General features: G+C 40.6%; 1 protein-coding gene across 1 annotated transcript; it reads right to left on the reverse strand.

Moving 5' to 3' along the window:
- Positions 1–217: 217 nt before the first annotated feature.
- On the reverse strand, positions 218–1,059 carry LOC132518047 (translation initiation factor IF-2). The gene is given in 6 exon segments (XM_060146059.1): positions 218–316; positions 318–380; positions 382–483; positions 486–731; positions 734–1,005; positions 1,008–1,059. Coding segments are annotated over 6 exon segments (834 nt in total).
- Between the last annotated feature and the right edge of the window lie 15,931 nt (positions 1,060–16,990).

Genomic DNA, 16,990 nt, shown 5'->3' on the forward strand with positions numbered 1-16,990 from the left:
CCTCCCCCCCCTCCTCCTCCACCACCTCCTCCTCTCTCACCCAGGATCACTTCCGAAACCACTTCGCCTTCAGCCCCTGCCTCGGCCAGAGGTTTCATTTTTAACTGAATATTTACGAAAGCTGGAACCGTGCGAGGGGGTGGGGTGGGGTGGAAATAGCGGCTGCTTCTTTTCCAGGGATTTATTTAATGGGGATGTGTTCAAGGCAAGAGCGAATTCAGAAGGATATCGACGTCGTGATCCAGAAGTCCAGAGCTGAGAAGGACTGCCTGTTTGCAGGTGAGTTCTCGCCTTTCCAGAGCCTCGGACCCAGCGCCAGCTTCCTCTACCTGCCCGTCACCCCCTTTCCCAGTTTTCTGGCCGCGACGTGTGTGGCTGGGGATATGGGGTGGGTTGCACGTCCCCATTCCCGGGGTCATTTGGCAACAGCTGCGGCAGCGGGAGCGGGAGCCAAAAGGGGGAGGGGGTGCCAGCCTCTCCCCTTCTCCCCTCCCCCCTCTGGGGCGGCCACTAGCTTTGGGGGCAGAACCCTGATGGCCCGAGCGGGGGTCTAGGCGGGGGAGCCTTACATTGTATTTTTAGTCCCCGGTGAACGCCCGGAGCGTCCGAGCCCGCCTCCGGGGTTTCAGCAGCAGCGACCCAGGCGGCGGGTTGGACTCGCCGGGTTTGCGCAATGGGCAGAGCAGCGGCGGCGGCTGCCGGGAATGGAGCCCGCTGCGCTGCGCGGCGGTGGCCGGCTGCGCCCGGCACCGAGGCCCCCCGTGGGGCAGCGCTGGGCCGGTCTCCCGCCCCTTCTGCTCCCTCTAGTACCTCCGACTGGCAGCGCGATGCCCCGGAAAGAGAAGGGATTCCCGAGGTTCCGAGGCGCGCGCCGCCCCTGCCTGGGGGTCGCCTTTCGTCCATTTTGCTACCCCGGGAGAGGGACTGGATTTTGGTTTCGCAGCCGCGACCTCGGCTGGGGCCGCTTCCGGCTGTCCGGACCGGGAAATTCCCGCCGTTGCCATGGCACTTGTTGCGGGGGGCGGCCTCCCGCGGCACCCGGCACGGGGTGCGCGGCATCCCCTCCCGCACCACTCGGAGAGCGGACCTAGGGGCTCTCCAGCTCTGGCCTCCCGCCCTGCCCCGCCCCGCCAGGTTTCCCTTCGGCTCCATCAAATAGGGGGCCCGAGCCATGACCAGGGTTAAAAATCCACTCCAGGGGTAGCTTTTAACAAGACTTTTCGTTTCAGATTTCAGATACTCAGACTCCACCTTTACTTTCACCTACGTTGGCGGCCCCAAAAGGTACTTATGTGTAGAGTTGCTTCATTTCCTGTTCACAGGCTTGTGTTTCCTTTGTTCTTAGCGTGTTCCGTGTTCCGGTATTTTTTCTTCTTATTCTTATTATTATTCTCTTGTTGTCTTTTAGCCACGTCCCAAGCCTGAGGTCCCTCGATTTTAAATAGCAGAGGGGGAAGAAATATGTTTGATTCAAGTGTTTCTAAGATCACGCCACGGGCCATGAACAGAGCTCTCACACTCTTCGTGTTAAAGCTGTTCTACAGTAGTAGCTAGCTCTTGAGGCTTTAGGGGTTGACATAGGCGAGTGCAAAACCTGAATACTGGGCATAAGACATAACATGTCACAGAATAGTTTGATCACATGTGGTGATTCTTCTGGTGAGCTGGGGCTGCATGTTTCCATGTTTTCTGAAGGTTGACATAAACATGCAGTGTGCCAATTCTCCATGCTTTTTTTTTTTTTAAGGAGTCCTATTTTGGTGTTCATAGTTGGAAAGAATTTGGGAGTTATATGTAGCTGGAGTGTATAACTTCTTTCTTGAAGAGGAAGAATGAGAGGTGCATATATTAATACTAAGTTGTTAACAGTATGAAAGAAGCCCAAATCCAATTTTGTGTTTAAAGAATTAGAGATGAAATGAAAAGTAATCATTAAAATATGCTTTGCTGTCTTCACTTGTTGAGGTAGAATTTTCTCCCTGTTAGCCCTTTGGGGACACAGTGGTTTAAAAGAGCAGTGGCTACATATGAGAACTGTCAGAGTTTTAACCTTGCTGTTCGGACTTGACATTCACTACCATTTGATCATATTCCAAAATATGTCTTAGCTAAGGGAAACATTTATGAACATATAAATTGCAAAAGAAGCTTTCTTCTGTAAATACATTTTTTACAAGCTTGAAATTGTTACGAATCTTAAAAATGCTTAGGATCTGTGTTGCAATGTACATCTCAAAAAAGCTTTCATTGAGATAGTTATTCAGGTTTCCCATATGCACAGTACACCTAAGTGTCAGGATTGGTATATTGATTTGATTTACTGGTTGAAAATATAACATATGGACTTATTGGGGGAGAATAAAATTACAGTATTTCTCAATTTCCTATAGTACCATCATTTTTGAATAAAAAGAATCAATTAGAAGAGATTCAACTAAATTAACACTGCTCCTACACTTGCTATCCAGAGAATGTTGGTGTATGACTAATAATCTCTAGAGTTGTTTTAATAGTTAAAATACGGTGTGTGGCCCACTGAAAACATTCCCCACGCAGTCAGGTTGATACCTGCTTGAGTTGTCTGTTTCACAATTGTGGTTCATCTCATGAGAGGTGCGGACTGGGAAAGCCCTGGGTAGGCTTTTTAACTAACTAGCTTTACTATTTCCAATAAGATAGTAGAGTTGTTTTGGCCACAGTTTACTTATTTGCACAAGGAGGGGGTGAACCTTACACTTAATCTCTAAGATCTGTTAGATACTGCACTAAGATTGTTTATCAGCAAATTACTGAACTAGTGTCCACACAGCAAGAGGTGAAGGTATGAACGCCTCCAGGAGCAAGGCCTGGAGGTTGGGATGAATAATTAACTAATTGAGATAACGTCAGTTTTCACTGTAGGAACAAGTTTCCTTTTCTATGTTATCCTACTAAGAGCTAGTTTTTTCCTTTGGTTCCTGATTTAAATGATGGGGAACTTGCATATCTAATGTGGAACAGTCTGCTTTTTAAAGATGTGTTGTGAATTGTTGATGTGATTGCTTTGTCTTCCCAAAAGCTTGTTCTATAAACCAATATATAAAAGATGGTTTTGGTACAGTAATAATAGTACCCTTAATGATTATCCCTTTATGGGTTTGTAGCTAATGGCAGAAAATAAATTTTCCGAAAGAAAAAATATTGTTTTCATGAACTACATTATCTACATTAGAATCTGATATTTATTATGTATTTCTCATTGCTGTGTGTCAGTCGGGCATTTAAAAATCAAATAATCCTCCTCTGTTTTGATTTAATATGCTTATCAACTTGTAATATTCAATTAATAGTGTCATGTCGGGAAAACTAGACTTATTTCCGGATTAAAGGAAGGTGGGGATCTTATGGAGAGATAGTACATGTTTATCTTGAATTATATTGTACTATCATTTCATCTAAACCATTGAAAACATTTATTTTTGAGAAATGATTTCAAGAATAATTTTCAATTCAAGTTGTAGATAAAACAATCTGCTCTTTTGTGTCTGACACTCTCCAAGAACAATTACACTTTGTTCTAGGACAAAAGTTGATCTTACATGTTACCCTTCAAAAAAAGAAATAATATTGAGAATTTTTTTTAAATGTAAATTTATTTGTGTTTCTGTGGATAAGAGGAAATGCCAAGAGGCCACTGTGTCAGGACTGGCTGCTGTCCTAGTAAATTGGCCTGTCATTCAGAGGTTGTGAGAGGGGCAGAGTTCCTTTCGCCATTTGCTCTCCTACCTGGGTGGACTTCAGGTGAGGAGTGAGGGGGAGCAGACGGTCAGCTGGAAGACTGGGTTCACTTAGTTCTCCCTCATGGGAAGGTTCATGGAATTATTATTATCCTCAGCTTTGGATTGGATTTGCAAACTGAGGCTCAGAGAGTTTAGAAAACATGCTCAGATTTACTCAGTTACTGATGAAGCTGCCATATGAACCCTGTTATGTCACACTTCTGAGACCTGTGCTCCTTCCTCTACACTAGTGTTCCCAACCTCTTTGAGACCTCTTTGAGACACTCGAACATCAAAAATATTATGCAGATGTTTACTTGAGAGCTGTAGTGTTAGTGTCATTTGATTGAGAAATAATGAGAAAAGTGTTAAATGTTAAGAATTGATGGGCTTCCCTGGTGGCGCAGTGGTTGAGAGTCCGCCTGCCGATGCAGGGGACACGGGTTCGTGTCCCGGTCTGGGAAGATCCCACATGCCGCGGAGCGGCTGGTCCCGTGAGCTATGGCCACTGAGCCTGCGCGTCCGGAGCCTGTGCTCCACAACGGGAGAGGCCACAACAGTGAGAGGCCCGCGTACCGAAAAAAAAAAAAAAAGAATTGGTAATACCATCTACATATGCTTGAAAACTTGTGTTATACATAGGGCAAGATTGACTCATTGTAGCAATGGTCCTTATAATGCTTCTGACCCCTGGGCTTCTTGGAAGAACTCCACAGTCATCAGTGTTCCAGGGCCTGCTGTAGGCTCCTACCGAATGCTGCCCCCCATTTCAGGGGTGTGCTAAGAACTATAAAACTGGAAGCCTCAACTGTATACAATTTGTAAGTTTATGCAAAAGTCATTCCTTCCTTGTACTTTGTCATGCTGTGATCTCCTGCCTCCTTCTTTCTCCTTTTTTGGTTGGCAGTAAACTCCTTTCAGACCACTAAGGTTTGGGGTTATGGTCCTTCATCTCACTTGCAGTCAGTTGTGCAGTTAGTGGTAGAAGAAACAGAAGGGATAAAGTGGGTGGTGACAGCTACTGAGAGGCTGGGGAAGCAGGCTGAGTGTCTGGGGCCAGGAGTTAACAAAGAGAGTAGGGAGAGAGCCCCACATGAGCCTGGCCGTGGACCCCTGTGGGATTCCCTGATTGTGAGCTTTTAGCAAGAAAAGTATTGTGAAGATATAATTGAAGTTTTAAGTGTAGATTGTTAAAAAAAAAGGAAAAAAGATAAGCCAAAAAGAAGAAAATTTTAAAAAACATGATTTCTCCATCTTCTATTAACATATTAGAATTTATTCTTTCAGGATTTTTATGTCTATATGCATATAAAATGTATGCATCCAAAGACGGTATTATACTCTTGAGACCTCAAGAGTTTTTCACCTAAGAATATGACATGAATGTCTTTCCTTTAGAAAGAATATGAAAATAAAGAAATGTTTATTGAATTAGGATTTTTCCAGTCAAGGAGTGTGCATGATAAGAAATCTAAAATTTATATTAGAAATTACTAATAAATTAGAAATTTAGTATTTAGTGGAATGTTCAGAGTTGTCTGTAAATGTACAACCTGTATTGTATGAATAGATACTTTTTCATGTGGTCATGGGTAGATTGACATCTTTGAAGTGCACTCTTCTCTTTTAGGAGTTTCTGTCCACATAACTGTTTGTGTGACACTAACAGTAGTACTCCACAATCTCTCAAATCACGTGCTACCTCCTCTTTCTCCTGGGCCTTTGCACACCCATCCACATCCTACCCTCCCACCTCTCCCACCTTTCAACCCTAGTCAGCTTTCCTTGTCGAGATCTTTGCTAACCCAAATTCCCCTCTGAGAAGCCTTTCCTGGCATCCTCTACCCTGTTTGATTTTGTTAGGTGTTTCTAAAATCATGTCACATTGTATTGTTAGCTACTGTTTACTCGATCATCTGTCTGGCCATAAGCCTCTCTGAGGCAGGGTCTGTCTTATTCATTGCAATTTGCCCAGCCCTTCGTGCACTGCCTAGTACTATATATTTTCTCAGTAAGTAGATGTTGAATGAATCACTAAATGAATGCTAAAAGGGCTTCTGGCAGGTGAAAAACGATTTCCTAACCCAAATGACCAGGTGTAGAGATACTCAAATAGTTCAAAAAGCCCCCAATCTGGTGACGTCACTTGGACTGGAATTTCTTATGAATCCAGAAGTTGCTTACCCAAGTTATAAGCCCCGTTCTCTGCCCTGTTCAAATGCTTTCAGGAGACAGATAATGCAATTGCTTAGGATAATAGAAAGTCACAAGGACTGTGGTACACTGGAGAGTTTGGTTTCTAAAAGTATTTAATTCAGTTAAAAAAATCAACACCACTCTGGTGATCAAGCACATCTTCTGGGGACCCTAACCCACCTGGACTCCCAGTGTATAATTCCTTACTCATGGAATGCTATGGAAAGAGAAAATCTGATTGCCAAAGTGCATTTGTTTTCTTTTGATTTTCTTAGAAAGGAGACATGTACCTGCGTGCAGGAGTTGGGGAACTGGGAGGGTGGAGAAGTAATTCCATCATCTCCAAAAGATTCATCAGTTTTCATTATGAAAGAAGTACATGCTTATTCTAAAATCTTGAAATATGTAATTATTTTGAAACCATCAAGTGCCCCTGAAGGTGTCAGAATGAAAAGAAGGATCTTTTTTTTTTTAAAATAATTAGGATGCTCCTGTTAGAAATGGGGACTTGTTTTCCATAATTTTCGGTTATACCAATTATTATTCAAAATGATGATTTTTTTAAAAAAGTGTGTGCCCTGGAGCCCTGGGAACCTACCTTAGAAGTTTGGGGTGACCGGTGGAAGGGAGTGTGAAGGAAGCTGAATGTGTGAGAGCCAGGCTTTCACATCCCTTTGTAAATCACAGCTGCTCTAGCTCTTTTCTGTTCCGTATAACATTTTCTTTGAAAAACGTTTCATTGGTAAATGAGTTTTAAAATCATTGACCTAAAATAACTACCAATTTAATACAAGTGTAACGTTATTGAAGCTTATATAGTAAAAACATATTTAAACTCCATTTATTTCATGGATTAAAATAATACTACTAATCATATTTATGGGCATAACCTCTGCTATGCTTTTTGCCTACCTTACATCCTGTATTTGCAACAGAGAAGACCAGTAGGTATTTTGTCAACTGTTTTACATTTTATAGCTAAAGAAACTGAGGCTTGGGTAGTTTAAATAACAGTCAGTAAGAAGCAGAATAGGGATATATTGCAGAGTAAGTCAGTGTTTTTGTGAGGTTTTAAGGGGCATTGATTGAACTGGCAAGACTAGAATAGTAGGGAATGTTTGAGCCTAGGAAGTACTGCTATTGCTAGTGGAATGTCTGCCAGGGGCAGACATCTCTTTCCATAGCATTCCATGAAAATCTACTGCTTGGCAGGGGAAGTGCCCAAGCCCAGTGCTAAGCATTAATAGTAGGAAACTTATGTACATTCGCTGTGGAATCCTTATGCAGATATCCGGCCGACCCATTTAAATTCCCCATCATTTCTTTCTGCAGCATTGGGTGAAAAAAATGAATAAAAGTGAAATTTCATCAGCCTTAAAGATATTTTGTAATTCTCTGCACACGTTGGCTTTTGGATGGATATTGTGCTATAGTAGATAAGTATTGCTTTAAACCAGCTGCCACTGACTTTGTGTGGAATTTTAATCAAGTTATTGATATATAATCTTCCTTTTTTTCATTCTCTAAATTTCTGAAATCCTATCTTCCATGTACCCCCAGGAAAGACTAATCAGGAATATGTTTGTATTAATAAGCCTTGTCATTCCTATTTTATTGTGTCATACTTTAGGTTTTCTGTTCAGTCATCTCACTTAAATGCTGGGTACTTCAACCCAACACATGAAACAAATCATCATTTCCTCTTTAAAAGAAGCTTCTCTTCCCAGCCCTTCCTTGGGCGGTATCACATCAGTTGAGCCTGGCATGGGGAACCACGGTCTCAGGTTTCACGTATCCCACCATCCTCTTTGCCTCCTAAGCTCCACCAGCTCTTCCTTTGCAATCTTGGTTGGCACCTTCATCCCTCCCCATGTTTACACTTGGTCTGGGCCCTGATCACCTTGACTTAGGTCAATCACTTTAACCAATCAAATACTTGATTAACAGCTACTCACCAATCCAGTTCATTTATACTTGAATTCTTTAAGCATGAATTTAATCATAGCATTTACATGCTCAGAAGCTTTCAAATGCAACCAAAGTTTATTCCGTATCAAATTTAATCCCCCTTCTTGGCTTTCAAGAGCCAGCTTCCCCATCCATTCATATATTTCTCAGCCTTCTAAACACTGACTCACTACTATTTGTTTATTGACCTCATCTCTCCACTCAACAGCAGTTTGTATTAACTTAGTGCATTAAGCATATACAGCAGCTGTTCAAGGTTTATCGATTGTAACGTGTTGCTTAATATTCTTGGTTTGGCTATCAAGATCATGTTTTTTTATTATCACGAAGACTGGTTCATTTAATCTTTCTTTGACCCCAAGTAGCAACTCCGTGAAAATGTATAATGTATTCACATACAAGAAGAGGATAGAGTGAGGCCCTGAGTGGAACAAGGTGAGACTGAGAAGACAAAATGAAATCTGAGGAGGGTGGGATTAGACTATAAACAGATTAGTCCCAATCCATTACACAATAACAACAACAGCAGGTCTCAAGTGTAGTTTATTTGCGTATCGGTGACATCCTGTTTGTGGCTGACACCTTCTCAGTATTAAATGGAGGATGCAGATTTTCCAGTGTTAAATTTAAAAGGGAGACATCCACTTAAGTCTTTGTGCAGTCAAATCAATTTTCCTTATACCGAAATTAGCAAACAAGATGGTTTCTTTCTGAACATTTTGAAATGTAGGTTGGAAAGACCTTCGCAATGGCCTGAAAATGTTCTTAGGATTTGTCAACCAACTCTGAAGTGCTGTAGTTATTTGGATTTTCATCATCGTTTTGTTTATAAAGCAAATACAGGTTGTTATTATCCAAGAATCGTTTGTAGATTATTTACTGTATTTGAAGTATAGAATTGAGCCAGAGACTAATAGAACGACTTTACATTCGTTAGGCTTTCACATCTGTGCAGGAAAAAGTTCAGGCAAAATTGTAAAACAACAAACCAAAAATACTATTAAGGATAGAGCTGTGTAAAAGAAACAATAAGTCAAATAAAATGTCACACACAAGAAATCAATACTCTGTTTAAAGAGTAGAACTATTTTAGCAGAGTGCCCAGAATACAGTATTTCCCAATATTTCTTAAATGATAGTAATATTTTTCTTAAATGCTATGTGATAGTATTTCCCAAACTGTTTAATTAGATGTTAGGTATGTGGCCAGATAATGCCTGGGAAATGATTAGTTAAATAATATGAAACAATGTTAATGGTTGTCTTTTTAGAGACTTTTGTATGTTAGTGTGCATTATGCAAACCCTGAATGAAGTATTCAGGGGTTTTCAGACTTATTTGATTACAGATCTGGAACATCTCGAGAGAGTCATTTTGTGGAAGACACTTTGGTAAACGCTGTCTTATTCATTAAAAATAGTTTTTGAGCAAACAACAGTATAATATAAATGGAAATTGCCGATTCACATTGAGCCCCGAAGAATTTATTTTAAGTAAGTTTTGCAGACCTTGCCTCATGACAGTTAAAGGCACTTGGCATTTCATGCCACCAACATTTCCACATGAGGATTTATCTTTCTGGGTCTCTCACTCCCTCCTCAGTTGTATTGAAGTCACTTAGGATGAGGGTTCTCAACTATTCTTCGTTATCAAAGCACCCAAGTTAGCAGGACCCTGTTTGGCACATGATTAGAAGTCAGCTTCATAAAGAAGTATTAGAGATAATGATTCTGTGTAGCAGAAGGATTCATTATGTCTTCTTAAATTCTGCCACTGTAACTGCAGTAGAGCTTCTTAGTGGGCCATCTTTGTTGGAGTATATACTGTGGGAGAAGTTGGTGGCGAGAGAAATCTAGAATTTATCTAAATGTTTCATTTCTTTGACAAATTACATTTAAAAAATCAATGTGGTTATCTGTTTTGTAAACTCATTTTCCTCCCAGTGACCACATAAGAAAATTACTTGAAGGAGTTTTACAGCATTTCTCAGAATGTTTTCAACATTAGTCAGGAAGCAAACTCCCTCTTTAGACAGTGTCAGTCGTTAAACTTCAGGCAGCCACACGTTTCTTTTGGTAACACATGAATAGAGGCTGAATCATCTGCTTTACAGTGCACTCCTGGGGACACAGGGTCAGGTCTGTATTTAAAAGGATTCATGTTAACAGTTGACGTTTTGTCTATACGAACATTTTTGTGATTCAGGAGAACCAGTGGAACCTCACACGTACCGAGATCTGCTTAGTTCTAGGTTTCTTATTTGGAAGTCAGTGTGCAAAATCTTAACAGTGAATTTGTGATTGTGATAATACATTTGTCCATCTGCATGTATTTGTGTCATTGATCTTCTTCAGAACAAAGTCTTCGATATTGGCATGCGGGAGACCTAAGCAGAAGGCTAAAATCTGCTTCATGGATAAAAGCTGATGCAGTCATCCTTTCTCATTAAAATGCACCACAGCTAGATATGCAGCAGCAAAAAAAAAAAAAGGCCCTCCAGCTGAAAAGCAGTCATTGCTTTATTACTACTACAGAATTTGATATGATTTCTCTAGTGATTGGTCATATTCATTTTTAGCTAACTAAGAAAGAAGTTTGAATAATTCACTGCAAGCCACATTCTTTCTTGATTCTTTTTGGATCAGTCCATCCTTATGAGAAAACCAGCCTAGAATGGTAATTTCAGTGAATTTCGATTAAGCGATTTCAATCAGAGTTGCATATTCTTGGCTGAATTTGACCCCCCATTGATGAAACTTTGGTCAAGAAAGATTTTAGACTTAATTTTTTGAAATTATACTAGTTTGATTTCATATGAGCTTTCTGTGTTGACTTCCTATGTCATTAATTTAAAATTTCCAGTATTCTCAATTCTTTTTTTTTTAAATAAAAAATTTATCTATTTATTTTTGGCCGCATTGGGTCTTCGTTGCTGCGCGCGGGCTTTCTCAAGTTGCGGCGAGAGGGGGCTACTCTTCCTTGCGGTGCCCGGGCTTCTCACTGCAGTGGCTTCTTGTTGCAGAGCATGGGGCTCTAGGCGTGTGGGCTTCAGTAGTTGTGGCAGGCAGGCTCAGTAGCTGTGGCTCGCGGGCTCTAGAGCTCAGACTCAGTAGTTGTGGCACAGGGCTTAGTTGCTCCGTGGCATGTGGGATCTTCCCGGACCAGGGCTCGAGCCCGTGTCCCCTGCATTGGCAGGCGGATTCTTAACCACTGCGCCATCAGGGAAGTCCAGTATTCTCAATCCTTGATGTCCAATATGTACAAAATTCTTCCTAACCAAAAGTAATTGGTGGGGAAAAATCTACTTAGGGCAATAGTTTCCTAAAGGGGTATTTTTTCAAAACAGAGAAATGTTGACATTTTCAGCCTTTGAGTTATATTCTGGGAAATGTTACATTTCAAAGGTACTTTGAAATCAGAATTCAGGAGCTTAACACTACACAGCTATTAGAATGGCCAAATTCCGGAACACTGGAAGCACCAGATGCTGGCAGGGATGTGGAGTAACAGGAGTTCCTGGCGGGGAGGCAAGGTGTAGGTCCGGTCACTTTGGAAGACAGTTTGGACACTTTCCGATAAAACTAAACCTACTCTTACCTGTGATCCAGCAATCACACTCCTTGGTAGTTACACAAAAGAGTTGAAAACTGAATGTCCACACAGAAACCTGCACATGATGTTTATAGCAGTTTTACTCAAAATTGCCCAAACCTGGATGCCACCAACATGTCCTTCATGTTGGTGGATGGATAAGTCATCTGTGGTACATCCAGACAATAGTGGAATATTTTTCAGCACTAAAAAGGAACAAGCTATCAGGCCATGAAAAGACATGGAGGAACCTTAAATGCATGTTGCTAAGTAAAAGAAGCCAATCTGAAGGGCTACACATTCTATGGTTCCAACTATGTGAGTTCTGGAAGTGGCACAACTACAGAGACCGTGAAAAGATCAGTGGTTGCCAGGGGTTAACAGGGGAAGAAGGGCTAAATAGGCAGAACAGAGAATTTTTAGGGTATTGAAACTGTTCTGTGTGATACTATAATGGTAGATACATGTCATTTCACATTTGTGTAAATCCATAAAATGTACAACACCAAGAGTGAACCTTAAAGTAAACTACAGACTCTGGGTGATAATGATGTGTCGCTGTAGGTTCATCATTATTAATAAATGTATCCCCCTGGTGGGGAAAGTTGGTGATAGGGGAGCCTATGCTTGTGGGGAGGATAGAGGGAGCAAACGGGAAATCTCTATATTCTGCTCAATTTTGCTGTGAACCTAAAACCACTCTAAAAGATAAAGTCCATTTAAAAAATTAGCCAGAAAAAAGAGGCAGGTGCTTGCCAAGGCTTTTCCAACTTAAGATTCATATCTATAGAAAGCAATCTACAGATTCAGTGCAATCCCTATCAAACTACCACTGGCATTTTTCACAGAACTAGAACAAAAAATTTCACAATTTGTATGGAAACACAAAAGACCCCGAATAGCCAAAGCAATCTTGAGAACGAAAAACAGACCTGGAGGAATCAGGCTCCCTGACTTCAGACTATACTACAAAGCTACAGTAATCAAGACAGTATGGTACTGGCACAAAAACAGAAAGCTAGATCAATGGAACAGGATAGAAAGCCCAGAGATAAACCCACGCACATATGGTGACCTTATCTTTGATAAAGGAGGCAGGAATGTACAGTGGAGAAAAGACAGCTTCTTCAATAAGTGATGCTCAGAAAATTGGACAGGTACATGTAAAAGTATGAGATTAGATCACTCCCTAACACCATACACAAAAATAAGCTCAAAATGGATTAAAGACCTAAATGTAAGGCCAGAAACTATCAAACTCTTAGAGGAAAACATAGGCAGAACACTCTATGACATAAATCACAGCAAGATCCTTTTTGACCCACCTCCTAGGGAAATGGAAATAAAAACAAAAATAAACAAATGGGACCTAATGAAACTTAAAAGCTTTTACACAGCAAAGGAAACCATAAAGAAGACCAAAAGACAGCCCTCAGAATGGGAGAAAATATTTGCAAATGAAGCAACTGACAAAGGATTAATCTCCAAAATTTATAAGCAGCTCATGCAGCTCAATAACAAAAAAACAAACAACCCAATCCAAAAATGGGCAGAAGACCTAAATAAACATTTCTCCAAAGAAGATATATGGACTGCCAACAAACACACGAAAGAATGCTCAACATCATTAATCATTAGAGAAATGGAAATCAAAACTACAATGAGATATCATCTCACACCAGTCAGAATGGCCATCATCAAAAAATCTACAAACAGGGCTTCCCTGGTGGCGCGGTGGTTGAGAGTACGCCTGCCAATGCAGGGGACACGGGTTCGTGCCCCGGTCCGGGAAGATCCCACATGCCGTGGAGCGGCTGGGCCCGTGAGCCATGGCCGCTGAGCCTGAGCGTCCGGAGCCTGTGCTCCGCAACGGGAGAGGCCACAACAGTGAGAGGCCCGCGTACCGCAAAAAAAAAAAAAAAAATCTACAAACAATAAATGTTGGAGAGGGTGTGGAGAAAAGGGAACACTCTTGCACTGCTGGTGGGAATGTGAATTGGTACAGCCACTATGGAGAACAGTATGGAGGTTCCTTAAAAAACTACAAATAGAACTACCATATGACCCAGCAGTCCCACTACTGGGCATATACCCTGAGAAAACCATAATTCAAAAAGAGTCATGTACCAAAATGTTCATTGCAGCTCTATTTACAATAGCCCGGAGATGGAAACAACCTAAGTGTCCATCATTGGATGAATGGATAAAGATGATGTGGCACATATATACAATGGAATATTACTCAGCCCTAAAAAGAAACAAAATTGAGCTATTTGTAATGAGGTGGATGGACCTGGAGTCTGTCATACAGAGTGAAGTAAGTCAGAGAGACAGGTACTGTATACTAACACATATATATGGAATTTAAGAAAAAAAAATGTCATGAAGAACCTAGGGGTAAGACAGGAATAAAGACACAGACCTACTAGAGAATGGATTTGAGGATTTGCGGAGGGGGAAGGGTAAGCTGTGACAAGGCGAGAGAGTGGCATGGACATATATACACTACCAAACGTAAGGTAGATAGCTAGTGGGAAGCAGCCGCATGGCACAGGGAGATCAGCTCAGTGCTTTGTGACCACCTGGAGGGGTGGGATAGGGAGGGTGGGAGGGAGGGAGATGCAGGAGGGAGGAGATATGGGAACATATGTATATGTATAACTGATTCACTTTGTTATAAAGCAGAAACTAACACACCATTGTAAAGCAATTATACTCCAATAAAGATGTAAAAAAAAAAAGTTTCAGGATTTCTTTTCACATTACACAGGCATATAAATTTAAATCAGGAAAGTATAACATTAGCTATTTTGTTTTATTAAATAAGAGTGTCTTGGCACAAAACTAAAATGGGTAATCTGTATTATGGTTTTAGCATTTAGCTAATTATGTAAAAGAAAAATCACAATTTTAAATTAGAAATTTATAAGTATTATTCAAATACAGATCATAAAACTGTACTAAACAATAAGTATTTCGTATTCCAAGAAATATCAGTAACTATACAGAAATTCTATGCCTCCAGAATTTTAGTCACCACGGAAACACAATATTTAGTAATGCCAGTGCACTTCTCAAATAAAACCAAGTAGGACTTCGTGCTATCAGATATTTCTGTGGCTGAATACTGAACTTAAGCATAAAATATATTTGAAATATTTCTCTCTTGTACACACACGTACACGCATACGCACAAACCTGCAAAACATTGAAATGACAGTGCATTTTAAGCTTCCCCCCTCAACATACAAAGATAACGTTCTGAAGTACACTTGTACATGTTAAGAAAATAATGTATCTATTTCTTTCCCTCACACACACACACATCCCCATATGGTTTTCAAAGATGGGAAGCACTGAGAATTACCCTGAAAAAATTTTTTTAGGGTGGAGGGATAGGTAGGCAAGGAACATCATGTAATTTTTAAAAGTGCCGGTACCATATTACTGCTTTTAGAACCACCACAGACATACATAAAATTCTTAATGAATGTAAGTTGGACAGTGTTTACAAATTAATTATAGTCTAAATAATTTTCAAGGATTATGAAATTGTATTTTATATTTTCCAAAGAAAATATTGCAAATGTAGGTTAACTTATAAGATTATTTTAACAGTTCTTTATAGCCTGTAACATTACAGCATGGTATAGCAGAATTGATTCAGATTCTTTTAACCAACCAGTCAAATGGCTTAACCTCTCTGAGTCTGGATTCTGTCGTCTGTGAAATGTCAGTAGTTACATTGCAGGGTTTTCAGGATTGAACTAGAGAACATGTTTGGAAGGGGTCTTGAAGACTGAAGGAATCACAGGACTCAGGAAGCTGTTAAACTCACTGTTATATTTTATCATAACAAAAAAATACAGATTAAAATCAGCAAACGGCAAAGGCGTATTGGGCAAAGTCCAGGAGACACTGGCACGCATTTCCAAGTGTCTGGTCAGTAGAGTCACGTGGACAGACTTCATTTTCCCTGCAGTGACTGGTGATAACACATGCAGAGTGTTGCCAACCAGGGAAGCTCCCCTGAGCCTTGGTGTCCAGGGCTTTCATTAGGGGTCAGTCACAGCCGTACTGCACCTTTATGACTGACCTCAGCTACTCAGACTCCAGCCACAGAACAAAACAAAACAGGTGTTTACCGTAAATCACAGTTGTTGGCACAACTATCTGAGCAAATCCAAGACCATAGGCCTAGAAAAACACCCTTATCAGGCAGAATATTCCAAGGGCTCAGAGCTCATTTCCTAGGAACTGGCCAAGGGCCTGTCTTAAAGACAGACCTTTCTTGGGAATGTGCAGGGTTTGAACATCCAAGGCCTGAGTTAATCCTTTTCTGCAGTGTCCTGCACAGGACAATACTTGTGCTGGACAATAGAGAAGGCAATACTTGATATAATTATTCATAGCACTAGCCTGACTAATTCCTGGAGTCTGGGCCCCAGGAGCAAGCAGAATAAGGGCGGAAAACGACCTTTTTTGGGTAGGACAATTGCTCTGATTGATTTGGAAATGCAAAATGTTCTCGATTTTAAAAGGCATTAATTTGCAAGATGCACTGTCATTGAATAACAACTTCTAATAAAAACTATAGTAAGTGTACACAAATGTTAAAAAGATAGCAATAGCATATGTTCATTTGTATAATTGCATGCTATTTTTTTTTTTTTCCTCAGTGTCACGAGGTCCAAGTCTAAGACTTCGTCATTTTTAGAGTCTAAAGATCCTTCAGACTCACTTGTGGCCGCTATCAGGTCACCGCAGCATTCCAGTGATACTAATTTTCCTTCCCCAAGTTCTGGGTTCCTGATCTTCACCTATAACTTTAGAATAGTTAGGCCTCCTTTTTTTAAAAAAATTTTTGAACAATTATAGGTCTCTGTCTACATTTCTTATTTGCTTAACCTTGTAGTTTTTCCCTTTCTTTCACTGAATTATGTATTAGTGAAAATTAAGTAGTTTCTCTGGAAAATCAGCTAAAATGTGTTTTAAGGCCACCATAAGAGCCCTTCTCTTGGCAGGTCCCTCCTATTGTACCAGCCTCCCCCATCCTTAGAAAGTCTTCATATTATTCTGGTACATTTGGCAGTTCCTCCTGACGTTTCTTGCGTTGTCTGACATGTAACGACCCTCTCCGTAGGAAAAAAAAATCTTTTATTTCAGGGTTGTATCATAGCTTTATGCAACAGACAAGTGGTGATTCCAACGCAGTTGACGATCAAATGAGGTGAAATACTCTGTTGAGGTTAAGCTATCACTTTTGCTAACACTGGTAGGTAAATGTCACAACTTTTAAGAAGTTTCTTTTGATATATATTTTAGAGATGACAAGTTAAAAACATGAGTTTTATAATCAAGAAAATTCAATAACCAAGCAAAGGCTCACTGAGCAAGTATATGAGATAGGCAAATACTTCCTAATTTCGGCTTCTAAATTACCCCTCACATTTTGGTCCCAAGCAGATTTCTCATTT

The sequence above is a fragment of the Lagenorhynchus albirostris genome, chromosome 3 (genome assembly GCF_949774975.1).
Source record: "Lagenorhynchus albirostris chromosome 3, mLagAlb1.1, whole genome shotgun sequence".
Classification (NCBI taxonomy): domain Eukaryota; kingdom Metazoa; phylum Chordata; class Mammalia; order Artiodactyla; family Delphinidae; genus Lagenorhynchus; species Lagenorhynchus albirostris.